General features: G+C 36.7%; 1 protein-coding gene across 3 annotated transcripts in view; it reads right to left on the bottom strand.

Annotated features, from left to right (window-relative positions):
• LRMDA (leucine rich melanocyte differentiation associated) overlaps positions 1-14,417 on the bottom strand; it is a 661,266-nt gene that overhangs the window by 619,429 nt on the left and 27,420 nt on the right. Inside the window, exon 1 of one of the 3 annotated variants that reach the window (XM_068139881.1) lies at positions 3,462-3,508. The exons of the other annotated variants lie outside the window; for them this stretch is intronic. Within the exon in view, the coding sequence (XP_067995982.1) occupies positions 3,462-3,493 (32 nt within the window). The 5' untranslated portion in view covers positions 3,494-3,508. Of the gene's footprint in view, positions 1-3,461; positions 3,509-14,417 lie in introns of those variants that run through there. 3 annotated transcript variants of the gene reach the window in all.

Here is a 14,417-nt window from a genome sequence, read left to right as displayed (position 1 = left end):
AAAAAGCCTGTGACATTGTGAAAAAGAGTAGGTTTAACACACCCTAAAACACACAGATGGCAATGACAAATATATTTACATTTGGAAAGAATACACTTGTAGCTTTGGAAAAACTTCAATCAATTTTATCACTGTAGGAGAAAGGCTTAAAAGTTAGATTAATTTGGTTTCTTTACTTGTTGGTCATTTGGAATTTTAAATTGGATGTTGTTCTTTAGAGATGTATGGATGAAATGACTGGAAGTTAAAAAAACCCTCAAGATTCTCTGGCATAAAGAGGCGCTACCAAAATTGTAAACAGAATGTGATTTACTATTAAGGATTTACTGTCCCCAAGGAACCAAAAAGTTGGAAAATGGGCCATGTAAGATAGTACAATCATTTGGGTTAGAAAGGAACTTCAAGATCATAGAGCCCACCTGTTATCTAACTCTACCAAAGTCTGGTGCTAAACCATGTCCCTCAGCTCTGTATTTCTGCATCTTTTAAACACCTCCAGGGTTGGGGATTCAAGCACCTTCCTGGGAAGGCTATTCCAGTGTTTGAGAACCCTTTCAGTGAAGAATTTTTTTTTCTAATATCCAATCTAATATCCAATCTGGTGCAACCTGAAGCTGTTCTCTCTTGTCCTAACACTTACTATTAGAAAGAAGAGTCCAACTTGTTGCAATCTTGACACAGGAACATCACAAGCTTCCCACCTACCTTTGCTTTGTGTGTGCCCTGGAGCTGCAACCAGCACAGCATATATCACTGATTTTCTTGGGTGCTTTTTTGTGATGACATTCATCATGGTAACAAAGCATGCACCACAAACAACTTATATGCAAGTTTATTTGTAGTAATTATTGAACAACAAGCTGGGATGTTCTGCCCAGCACAATAACAAGCAATTCTGGTCTAAATACAACATAGCTGTCACAAACAGAAAGCTATCATTATCCTCATATTGCCAATAATCTGTCAAGATACTCCTTCCACTATGTACCTCCCACTAAATCCTCTCCCCAAATAGCATGGTAAGAGTAAAAAGGCTACTACCCACATGATCTGAAGATGTTTAAAGGCCTCCATAATTATTTTTTGTTAGAAGTTAAAGTTTGTTTGTGCAAGTATAGTAAAAAAATAGAGCTTTCAGCTTAATTTAGTGTTCTTCAAAAAGCTTATCTTGCATGTGCCTAAATCACTTTGTGGAACAAATCAGTGATCAGTAAGCACAGACTTCTAGGGAATTTGCACTTAAAATCCCACTGCTGCTCCCAACAAGAACAGTAATAGAGATTCACTCTCAGTTACATCTGATGTACCCAAGGGAAAAAGAACAGCAGTTCAGCAGACCACAGCAGGATAGCCTGCTGAAACAACATGTGGTGAAAGTTCACCACCTACACCCTACAAATAGTGTTTACAGATTCAAACCAGACCCCACAGCTTCTAGTTCTGGAGAATCCCTAACCTTTTCTTCCATGCAAAGCCTTTTCATATACTTCATTACTCTTATTCAAGTGCTTAGGCGCAATTATGGCACCCAGGCTCCAGGATCCAGATTGCTCAGGATGCTGGGCTGTCTCCTCTAGCCATTTCAAGAGACTTGTCAGAACAAGTTTTTAAAATAAAACAAAAACGCAGACCGGTAAGAACTGTATCAACCCTGCATCATGCTAAAGGGTACTCATTTGGACACCAGCAGGAAGGGGAGAATGCAGGCGGGATTACTTGATAGGTTTGTGCCGCAAAATATTAATGCAAAACTCTCCTCCATATACCCACCTCCATGCCTGTCATTGCTAGGACAATTTGGCAATCCAGAACCATTCCTGTCTGAGTGGTCAAACAATCTCAAGAATACTTTAAACACCCAATTAGTAACTGCATCCTAGTGCAGAGTGTGAAAAGACTCTTGTTTCAAACACCATATAACCCCAGAAGAATATTCTTCTTTCTGAAGCAACAGTTCCTCAGCTCTCCTACCTGGTGCTGCTTTTTCACAAATGGAAAAAAGAATGGAGCGAACTTTGGAATCAAATTCAGCAGTGTCCCAGAGCTGTCCCTATTTTCAACAGCTTCATTTGAGAAGAGTATTTCACTCAGTCTCAAATATTAAAAAAAAAAAAATAAATAAAACCACCCACAAAAAAACCCACACCCAAACAGCAACAATACAACACAAACAAAAAAAAACCCTACTTTTTGTTATACCTTTCAGTTTCACCTTCTTTTCACCACGTTAGAATCACAGAATTGTTTTGGTTGGAAGAGTCCTTTAAGATCATCAAATTCAACCATTAAGCCAGCACAGCCAAGTCCACCACTAAACCATGTCACAGAACACCACATCTACACACCTTTTAGTTACCTCCAGGTATAGTGATCCAACCACCTGCCTGGGCAGCCCATTCCAATGCTTAACAACCCTTTCAGTAAAACATTTTTTCTAATACCAAATCTAACTTCCCCTGGTGCAACTTGAGGCCATTTCCTCTTGTTCTACTTCTTACTCAGCAGAACAGACTAAAACCCACTTCACTACAACCTTCTTTCAGGTAGCTATAGAGAGCAAGAATGGTTTCCCTGAGCCTCCTTTTCTCCAGGCTAAACAACCCCAGTTCCCTCAGGCAGTCCTCCAAAGACTTTATCTCTAGCTCCTTCACCAGCTTCACTGCCCTTCTCTGGACAAACCTAGCACTGCAATGTCTTTTCTTTAATGAGAGTCCCAAAACTGAACACTGTATTTGAGGTGCAATTTCACCAGTGCCTAAGGACAGTCACCTCCCTAGTTCTGCTGGCCACACTAATACAAGCCAGGATGCTGTTTGCCTTCTTGGGCAATAGCCAGCTACTCCAATCAGTAGCTGACTGCTGCTATGACCTGGGTGAATCTCGTGATTTGTGAGGCTGGAAAACATCTGCTGCAACCATACAGATGCCCAAGGACATTAACAGCAGGTGCCAAAATGTTCTAGTATGTGCTGGCCAAATTTGATGAATGTAAATTTATTTTCAGATCTCAGAACCATCACCACAAAATACAGAAAAGTTCCTTCCAAATTAAGGAGATGGCAGCTCCAAACACCTACTAAGTGGAAAACTATTTTATTTATCCACACCCCCTAAAACAGTTCAGCTTGAGGTGAAGGGGGAAGAACAGGAAGCACAGAGAGGAAAGCAAAGAAACTTTAGTTGCTGAATTTTTGAAAGATAATGCATCCACCGTATTTCAGAAATGAAAATATTTCGGTGCACAGTATCTCAAATTATTTAAGGACACACAAAAGAAAAACCAATCCAGAACTAGAATCAGAACCAGACACTGTCAGCAACATTTCACTACCTGGTGAGACTCCATGAAGCTGACTTTCTTGATGTCACAACCTGGCTCTCACTCCAAATAGGCCTCCCTCCTACACAGACATACACCCTCTACATACACACATATCCCTCCCTTTGGATAGTATACTCACACTGAATTTATTCCTGCCAAAGACAGCTGCATCCTACTTCCATTAAAAATTAACAAAACAAAACCACTTTTTACGGGTTCCACCAAGGAAATGCCGAGTTCTAAAGCTACTGAGACCTTTAGCATGTGACAAGTCTGGCAGGAAAGAAGTATTCTATAAAAGTAGTTGCCTACTGATAAAAGAAGCAGGATTTTTCCAGTAACAACTCTTTGCAACAACTTGGTTGCATATAAAATGGAATTAGGGGAAGTTGAAACTCTGGAACAAAAGCTTCTGAGGACATTTAATTTAAGCTAGCATATCCCAGTAGGTTTTTGTTCTGAAAACAAAGTACTGTACAGAGATGACGCATAGTTCCTCATTTTCCATGCCAGAAACATAATATGAAATTAAAAAATTAAGCTTTATTTCACATAGGCCACAAAAAGCAATGTCCTTTTTATAAAAGTAGAAAGCCTCCAGACATCCATAACATTCTTTCAATGAGCATTACCAAATAAATGTTGCAACCCTGAAGCTTTTAAATGTATTAAAGTGATTATATCATCACTTTAAAGGCACTTCAACAGAACATTATGAGAAAAACAATTCTCTTTTTTCAAACTCAAAATAACAGTAACAGAATTGATTAAAAGCATTTTCTAGAAAAAATATTTGCAGTATCTGTATTTACAGGCTTCTGCACACAAAAGTAGCAAACAACATACAAAATTCTGAAATTACAGAAAAGCCTTCTATAAACTAATACTGCAAAATAAGCATTTCATTTAATTTTTAAGAGAAACATGCTATGAAAGCACAATACTTAAGTTATAGCAAGTAAGTAGAAATATTAAATAATAAATAGTTCAAAGATACAATATTTCCACCTATTGTACTCAAAAGCTCAAAGACTTATTGAATTCCATGCATACAGCTGCTCTGAAAGCCACACTGAATATATTGCCTTTGTTTGCTTATGTTATGCGCAAACAAATATTGCAATGACAGTTGAAGACATATCCTTGAAGTAGTCTACCCAATAAATTTGGAAAGAGAATGAAGAGGAGGAAGAATAAAAAAGTCCAGCTGTATAAGATTCTCTTTGTTGCCTGCTTGTTAAGGAATCCTTCTGGCACAACTGAGGGGATTATGGATTCACATGTGAATTTATCCCCTATTAAACTTTTAGTAAAAGGGTCAGTTAGCAGGAATGATAAAGCTCAGGCACACCAGTCACATGCTGGCAGAGCATCTGTGACTAGCTCTACTCAGGCATATCACTGGTTTATAACTTAAACATCAAGAGGAAGTTATTGGGGGCAGAAGGACGTGGAAAACAGTTTACTTCTGAAAGGATTTGAAATAGTGCAAAGTATAGTTTCACATGAGAGCAAAGCAGCATGACTTCAGGTCACCGTTTTGTTATTTTTTCAAAGGAAGCACGGAAAAGACAAGCCAGTCTAAAATCGCCCACCCCACTGGTTTTCACTACTGCCTTAAGATTTCTGTAATACTTTGGCTACTCAGTTCTTCCTCTTTTCCACCACAAGAATTTCAGAACTCCTACTGATGGGGTACCTTAGTTTCCAACCAATGCTCCTGCACTAAAAGATACATCACTGCAATAGTGGTGGCAGTTAAACTACGCAGCAACCCTACCACTGCTGAAGTCTGATCCGAAGTTTACACTTATACATCACCTCAACACAGCATGCATTCTTTTCTATATCTACACCTCTATGCAGTTATGCAGTGTGATTCAGCAGACAATCCTGTTTGCACCTTCCTATGTTTATGATATTTCTACGTAAGATTTAGCTCACGGTTTCAAGGTGAACAGAAAAACACAAGGGCCAGCTTCAGCAGCTTCAGCCAGGATGCAAAACTCACCTTCTTTATGACAAGACGTTCTGGAGAGCTTGTCTGGACGTTCTCACCAGGTAATATATCCTCTGCTCAGGTGCCATGACACCTAACTTATCTCTCAGTCTCTCCTTCAAAACCCTTGGACGTTGTACATTTCCTAACTTTTCCCTAATAGTTGCCAGCTGCAACTTTAACGTACCGCATTTGCAGCAGACATTTTAGCCTTTAACACAATATAGGGCCCCCGTGATAGGGTTGCAGGCTACCTGAACATAACACATAACAGGGAGTGATGTGCTGATAGTGCAGCTCTGTGCTCAGTAGGATTATGCCGGAAGGCACCCACTACCTTCCTCATTAAGCAACTCAATGCAGGACCACACTCCTTATTTTCCTGCACTTGCAGGACCTAATGGGTGCAATATTCTAGGTTGAAACATTGAGAAATTGTTATTTTAGCAGTTAACAGAAATAAGGTGGACACATCATTGGCAATCCATTTCAAATACATTTGTGAATTTATGCACGTTGACAAAAATTTAAAGGTAAATATAAAAAAAATACTTTCAGAGAACTTTTACCAGGCTTTGAAAGAAGGCTATTATAAAATATCTTCCAGACAAGCTGTACAAAAAAGTGAAGTGTTCCAGAAATCCTGAAAAAATACATTTGCCCATCAATGATGATCTAAAAATATTTTTCAAAGTTATTCAGAAACTGGGTCATATATATTGAAAATGTTTTGAGGTAGAAGACAATAACTAGTTTAGATTAAACCTACTTTCTGCTCAATTCACACTTCAGAGTAACCTGGTATTTTATAGCATAGTATTCTATGATATTTTCTGGCCATTATGGTTTGATCAGGAGTATTCCTGGGGAAGGCTGGTTTAAGTGACTGGGTCAGGTTTAGTTTGCAGTACAGTTTACACAGCATCTGCTTGTATTTCCTGCATGGATAAATATGCCAGAACATGTGTCAAATGTTTGTCTACTTAAGTTTAGACTTCACTTTACAATGTGTTCTACCGTCATTCAAGTTGCTTCCACTGTTACTGGGAATTGAAAAAAAATAATTTTATTACAACCAAACAAGGTGATTTTTTTTAATTTACATTTCTGAGTTTCCAAATTAAATAGGAATTATTTTAATCTGTTTGAAAGCACAGGCTTACTATCTAAGTCATCTTTTTTCTCAACTCTTGTTGAGAAAAATCTTTTTAATCTCTTCCACATGCTCAATTTGACTGTGCTATTGATGCATCTACAATTCCAATTGATGTGATTTCACTGCATGGCTTAACACAAGAAAACAACCAAAGATCAGAACACTTAGCACCTGCAAAATAACCTTCAATTACTGTTTTTAGTCAGATTATCAACTAATCAAATAAGGAAAACAGGCATGTGCCATGCTAGCATACTTTCACATCAGGAATTAAGAATGTGAAAACAATTTTTAAAAATAAGCAGTGACTTAGAACAGTTTTATGCTAAGATGGGGCTCTATCAATTTATACTGTTTTGAAGATGGAGGAAATGCAATCGATAAGAAAATGCAATTTTTCATCAACTAATTGTCAGATGACAATATTTTTGTAACATAACGAGGAATACAACTCACAGATGCCTTTACCTTTCCCAGGCACTCCTCTACTGATGCCTTCTTTCCCTACACAGAAAGTGAATAGCCATTGAAATAATTTTAAACTATTCTTTAAAAAATAAAGTAAGCTTTCTATTATACAGTTTGGAGAATTTTTGTTTATGTTGTCAGAATATGCCTTTTTTTTTCCCCTCTATTATATTTAGAAAGAAGAGTACAACGAAGAAAAGCAAGTGGGTTTGTCATCAAAAGCATTCATTGCTCTGACACACAAACACCTGTCAGTGGAAAAAGTCTTCAACTTCTTCACTTCTCTTTACTACGAAGCAAATGTGCATGAAGCTTTCAGACTATTTTCTTCCAGTGTTTTGAAGTACCTTTCAGTTCACATGAAGGCTAACAATTGCACAGAGGCAGAAGAGAAGGAAAAACTAGTACAACGGAAAGACTGGGGAGCAGTGAAAGCCTCCCTGCTTATAGTTATTCTTTTGTTGAACACTATTAAGGCACACCCATTTAAAGCACAGGCAAAATGATACATAAAAATCAGGAAAAATATTTTTAAGAATATGAATTTATTTACCTGTAAATTCTTTCTCCCCAATGATTTACACAATAACAACACGAAAGCACAATACATTTAACAATGAACTACAGTATTCCGTGGAATACTACTTATATAAAATTACAATTTACACACAGTTTACACGAGAATATCTTGCATTGCAATAGCTATCCACTTACAGTTTGAAGGTTTGGTTTAGAAACAAGCTGAAAGGGTTTGGTGATTATTGCAGAAACAAACCACTTAAAAAGCAACACACTTAAGACAGGATATACTAAATGCCACAAAACCCAGACAGCTTCATTTGCTTCCATTCCAAACTGAGCTAGTCTGGCAATTTATTTGGGGGAACAATTCTCTCAAATTAGTTGGGGGCTAATTTCAACCCACCACATATACCTAATTATCTTAATTACCCAGCAACTGATAAAACAATTATAGCAGATTAATGAGGTTTCATAGTTAGCACACTGAGTACTGAAACAAGAACCAACATTTTTAGAAAGTGTGTCAAAAATCTAACAGATTATTTTGGAATTACTGCTGCCAATAGCCACATAACTGGAATTAATCTTGCAAACTTTGCAAGAAAAAAATCCCAAAATGTCAGTATGTTTTACTGACACAAAGTTAAATCTTTACAAATACCACATTAAAAAAAAAAAAAAAAAAAGAAAACTCACAGAAATAGCAGGCAAGCAATCTTGTGACAACAAAGCCTATCCTTCTTGTGGATTAGTAAACCCTCACTTTAACCTGATGAAGTAGTTCTTCCTCCCTCTATCAGTGCTTACTCTCCTCTATCAATCCAGGGATACCCTTTTTCTGAAACAATTACACTTGAGGAGTTTTGAACTCCTGGTTCAGACTAATCCATCTAACGACAGAAGCACCTTTCAAGCTTCCATTTGACACAAGTCCATCGTTCATCATTTGCTGGTGCATATGCTTTTTGCTGACAGAGCTCCATTACTAGAAAAAGCTCAGTAAGTAAAGCTGATTTGAAAGAACTATATATTTTAGGTAGCCTGCATCAGACACACTGATTTTAAGTCTAGAAAATCATCACATAAAAAGGAAGGGGGAGCTGAAAATAACTATTTAATTATTAAGGTACTTTCACTTCTTACCAACTGCTGCAATGTGATTTATTAGTGTTAATTTGAAATTTACTCAGGGAACATGGGAAGAGAAATTTAACTCTATACAGCATATACAAAACATGCTTTGTAATTCTTGGACCAGAAATGCTTTTATCTTTGATTAACAATAAAACGCTGTACCAATACTATCAAAACACAGACCCCTACCAACTTCACCCTGTTGTAAGATCATCGCAGCTGGAAAACAATACAAGCAAGATCAGATTTGATTCTATTTTTTGACCAAACAATGACATAATTTAGACAACATTAACAAGGTATTTCTGTAGTACCTTTGGCAACTGAAAGCAATTTACCAACATGCATTAAGCTTCAGCTTTCTGTGTGGTTTAGTATTTCAGTCTCTGTCTTACAAATGTAAGTGCAGGGCAAACAAAGGTTAAGTAATGTGTTCAATGTCCACATTTCCTTATTCATCACTCTGGCTAATCAGCCTTATGACTGGGAGCAAGGGAAGTGGGGGAGGATGAGAAGGTTGCCCAGTTTGGCTGTATGTAATTCAACAGTAAGAATTTTTTTTAGAAAGTCCAATAATAAAAATGGAATAGGGAGGATGTGAATAAGAAATGGAAGCAAAATAAAGGGTCAATCAAAATCAATAAAATACAATTAGCCTTCAAAAAGGTCCTTCTAGGCTCTAGGTACAAAACAAAAACACTTACATGAAACCAAGGAGGTACAAGCTCAGCCTAAATGTCAAGTAAGAGTTTTATCACCACTGTTTGAAAAGGTTTTTTGCTATGAAAAGGATGGAGTCATTTCCCGTAGCATTCAGAAATATTACACTCAGGCCAGTCTCACTGGGAAAGAGGAAACCAGAAAGGCAGCAGCTGAAATAATGACACTGCAACTAGATTTCAGAATTTAAGATATAGCTGGAGAACATCCCTTTCAGAGATGGAAGAGTGTGCAGAGTTTGTTGCTCACTTGAAGACAAATTAAGTTCTGTGTTTCAATTTGAGAGAATGGCTTTACAAGTTCTACCTAGATTACAAACTTTACACATTAGAAAAACAGTTTGCAGTCTGTCAGCACAGTAAAAACAGCAATATATAGAAGCTCTGGACTAAAAAATATCACTAGGATTTAAAAAAAAAAAAAAAAAAAAAAAAAAGTATCTTGATACTTTGTGGTTCCTTCAACATTTGGCTTATTTCACCAGATTTGATTGTGACATCCATTTGTTTTTTCATAAATAGGAAGTACTCAAAATACTTACAATTGAGTTCCCTATGAAGTCACTATGTATACTTCTCCCAGAAAACTTCATAGGAGGCTAAGACTGAAAGCAGCCTGATGTGCTCTTGCCCTCTTCAACCTAGATCTTCAAGAAACTGCCTCAGACTGCTCCATGTGTCACAGAATCAGCAAAAATATGAAACAAGGCACCTGTTTGCCAAAAACAGAGACAATTTCTCTGATTTTACAGTATGCTTGATAAACAATAGCAAAGCTGGAACGTGACTGAATAAGGGAATTCACATTCTCTAAGTTCAGGAGAGGACATTTGCCTCATTATCTTCCATGCTGGCAGTCCTAGTAAGCATGCACAATTTTAGAGTATTAAGCACCAAATAAAATGAGAGTCTTGTTCCACATGCTCTTTCCCCTGTTATAATCTAAGGAAATTAAGAGACTAGCAAAGCACACTGTTTACTTTCCTGATGTGCTTTTAAATAGCTAATGTGATGACCTAACTTAACTAAAACAACCTAATTATCTTCAGTTGGGAAGAAATACACTTCCTCTTCTCCTCTACGGAGGAAGTTTTATGCTCCCTACCAAACCACAAACACATTACTTTTGTTTAGAGAGAAAGCCTGGTACACTGACATGGAAATGGTGTCCATTGATCTACAGACATCTCACTTAGAATTATTTAGGTATAATTTAGCAACCAAAACCAAAATTTATTAAAAAAAAAAAAAAAAAAAAAAAGGTGGTCAAAACTAGCACATGGTACAGACACCCTAAAAAGACTGAAGTGAGCCTCAAAGACACAGTGAGGGGGAGGCAAGATGTGTTTATCAGAAAATCATTAAAAACATATTCTGTGCAGTTTCAGTTATCTATTCTACACAGATTTGCAAGTGTCACACACAGGTATTAACACTTCTGAGCCTGTTAAAAAGGAAAAAATAATAAGGACAAAACCAACACCTTCTGCAGCCACAGTAATTGCCCAGTTATCCCTCCCTCCCTCTGTTTGAGGACTGGCTTCAGAAGAGTGCAGCTAAACTAGGTTATCATGGTCTGAGGAAGCTTAAGAACAATTTTTAAATGCTCAGTTTTGTAAATGTTTATTTAAGTTAACATTATATGAACCATAAGACAGATAGTATCTGCTACCAAAGTTCATTTCATTTCCACAGATAGAGAAAATTATTAACATTTTAAAACTTGTTTTGATCCTCACTAATATTTTTGTATCTTTTTCAACAAGGATCTATAACACAAGCACTTAAAACCTGACCTTCAGGGTTATTCTAAATACATACCCCATATACAAGCTTAGTATTAAGGGTACTGTGTTAGAACTGTATTAGCATCAAATGGAGTCTATCTTACTTTAAATAATTTATCAAATGCCAACTTTCTATCCAAAACATTTCTTTGGACTTTCTGGGAAACGTCCAGAAGAAAAACAATATATAAAGTAACACAGACAAGTTTAAAATAGTAGTAACATGATCATCAGTGGAAGAAAAGGTTGTTTCCTCATTACTGTGTCTGTGCTCTTAAGAGGTTTGGATAAGCTACACATCATAGAGCAGTTGTTCAACCCTCCCATGATCACTCAAAAAAAAAAAAAAAACAAAAAACCACACCCACACAAACCCCAAAAAATCAATTATGTTTAAATAAAAAAGTAATATGTCTTAGGTTAATTTAAAATATTACATTACCCCAAGCCTCATTTTGCTACAAACTGAAGACATGTGCACACTCTAGCAGCTTACTCATAAGCATGGTCAGGAGTGATGCATAATGATGACTAATGGCAGAGTGCTAGCCATTTTTTATTTACTACCCAAATGGAGCAGACTAAAAGTGAACATAAAGTCTTTCAGAGCAAGCTATGATTTCTGTAGATATAAAATCTTTGCTCATTAAGGGGAAAAAAAAAAAAATCAGATGCAGTGGCTACAATAAGGAACAGTTAACTGTGTAAAGAATGGGAACACACATCAAAATACAAAGAGTTCATGTTTTCTAGGGAAGATCAACAGTGATACTAATGCTAGGAGTCTCCTATTTTTCATTTAGTAGGTCTAAAAACTGAATTATTAGCAGTGGACCGCTCCACATCAGTCAAAAAGACTGAACTGGAGACCTTTTGCCTGAGGTTAGACTCTCAGACACTCCAATCAGCACATTTAAACCCTTAAATATGATGTTGCCTTCGGTATTTTTTCTATCTAGCTTCAAGAGCAATTTATAAGCTTATGAGAGACAGATGCCCAGAGTGAAAAAAAATAACCTGTCTTTTTCAAAGGACGTGCAAACTTCCAAGAACCTTGAACCTTTCTAATCCATCAACAAAATATTTCCCTTTAGTTGCCAGATGGGAATTTGTAAAATAAGAATAAAGCCACGCACACAATACTGAGAGTAAGAATTCAACAAGCCAGACTTGCAGAATGTGCACACTGCTGCAAGCAACAGACTGAGCAAGGATGTAACAGAAATGACATCAATGCATTAGTACAATTTCTGCCAGTTTGTTACAATAATAATAAAGTAGAATAGGTGGCATAAGTAATTTTTTAAAACAAATAAATAAATAAATGTTTGCTTCAAAGACCAGAGACTACAATAAAAAAACATTTCCATCCATGTCAGTATCTTTTTGTAATAGTTCTTTACCTGGTAATTTAAATTTATTCCTTGTGAATTATATTGTTCATTGATGACATACATGGTCTCTAGATTAACTCATTCAGAACAAGTGTGTGATGCAGATTATGTTAAAGCTTTACTTTCCAAGTAGTAACAATGCTAAAACCCCATTTGAATATTTTGAAAGAACACAGGCTACTTTTATTAAAAACTGTATATATTGCTATATCCCAGCTCCAGTCTGAGGTCAGGAAAGGATGTTTATTTGGCTGGCTTCTACATACTTAATCTGTCTCCTTGTGTACCCAAGAATTCAATACTGGAGTGTATTTGCAGTGTACACACCTACAAAGTAAAAGGAATTCATCAGGTTTCAACATGACCTAACCAGGAAAAGAGCAATCCCTGAAGTAGAGATGCAATATGCACCCCAAGTGTCAGAGCCCTCTGTTGAAGGGGTTGTCAGGAGTGAAGGGAAATGTATATATTTATAGTTACCAAAACTGCAGTAGAATTATCACTTTTTTTAATCCTTAACACTACACAGTTCATAAAATACTAAATGGCTTTACAGGTAGTTACTCTCCATCCCTCTCAACTACTTTCCTTTATAGCAAGTAATGTAAGAACATGCCAACGCCAAATGCTGGTAAATTGCTAGGAGAAATACACTTTGGCTGTTTGTAGTTCTAACACTAATTAAAGAAACAAAATAATTGGAGAAGACACACTGAATTATACCTTTGTAGCATAACCACCTGTGTCTTAAGTCCCAAATACTCACAGAGGTGTAGCATCATAAATACTTCTTAGGATAAGATCACCACACTTTAGCACATGAACATCATTATGCATTTTCTAGTTTAACATAAATTACATTCACATCCAAAGACAACTGAAAAGCTTAAAACATAAGATTTGCAGAACTGGAAGACCAAAAGGGTTTAAATGAGCATTTTTTGTTGATTGTTAGTAAGTCAGATTTTAATCTTGTTTGAAAATCTTTTGCTCTAATAGAAAGAGATGAAAAATATTTCTCTACTCTGAAGTGAGCTCCCCTCTGAACCAAGAGCAATTTGGCAAGTCAGATGAGCTGGCACATCAGAACACCCTATTAGTTCATGAAGACCAATAGCTTGTCTGCAAAAATTTGCAAAGGCCTAATGCACTCTGACAAATGACAAAGGTTATTAAAGGACAGCTTCTGGGAGTGTAATTGCTTTGTGACTTGATCGCTATTAACAAAAAGAAAGAACATCGGTACAGAGTTAACGCCATGAAACAGGAGTATAGGAATCCACCAAGGTTTTGACTCAGCAAAACACATAATGACATTAATTCCATTCCTGCATTACAATACAATTAAGAATATGCCTAAGCATGTGCCATATGCCTGCCATTTAACTGAAGGAAAAAGCAGTCATCCTTTCATGTGCCCTGACCGTCTATGTTACAGTACAGGCAGACTATACTAGTGCTACACTGGTACATCTTTTCTATGGATAATTTAAAAAAGCTTTATAGCAGTCATATAGATTCTGATGAAGTTTGCAGGGACTCAGTTTTCACAGCTCTGTCTACAACACGTAGGGTCTTCCCTAGAAAAATCAGCGTTTTTTTCTGCAAGCATTGATTTAGCTATGTTTCTTAAAAATACTTACCAAAATTGAGGTGTAAATCAATTCACATTGCAAGAGTTTAATTGCTTCAAAATATGAGAAAGAACACCACAGAGAGAGATCTGACAAGGTTAAAGGGAGACTGGTTGAGACTCAACATATTAAAATAGAAGTCAATCAAGCTGACTCTTCAAGAATTACCAAGTAATATTATACCACTGCTCAAAAGGAGGGGAAATTAAGAGTAGTCATACAGCAGTGCTTCTTTGTACAGAAATGAAGTACTATACATTAATTCTTAGCTCCCTGCAAAGC

The sequence above is a fragment of the Melanerpes formicivorus genome, unplaced genomic scaffold (assembly GCF_026170545.1).
Source record: "Melanerpes formicivorus ecotype bairdi unplaced genomic scaffold, bMelFor1.0.p_v2 SCAF_6, whole genome shotgun sequence".
Classification (NCBI taxonomy): domain Eukaryota; kingdom Metazoa; phylum Chordata; class Aves; order Piciformes; family Picidae; genus Melanerpes; species Melanerpes formicivorus.
The sequence above is the reverse complement of the archived record's forward strand: the minus strand, read 5'-3'. Positions and strand labels throughout refer to the sequence as shown.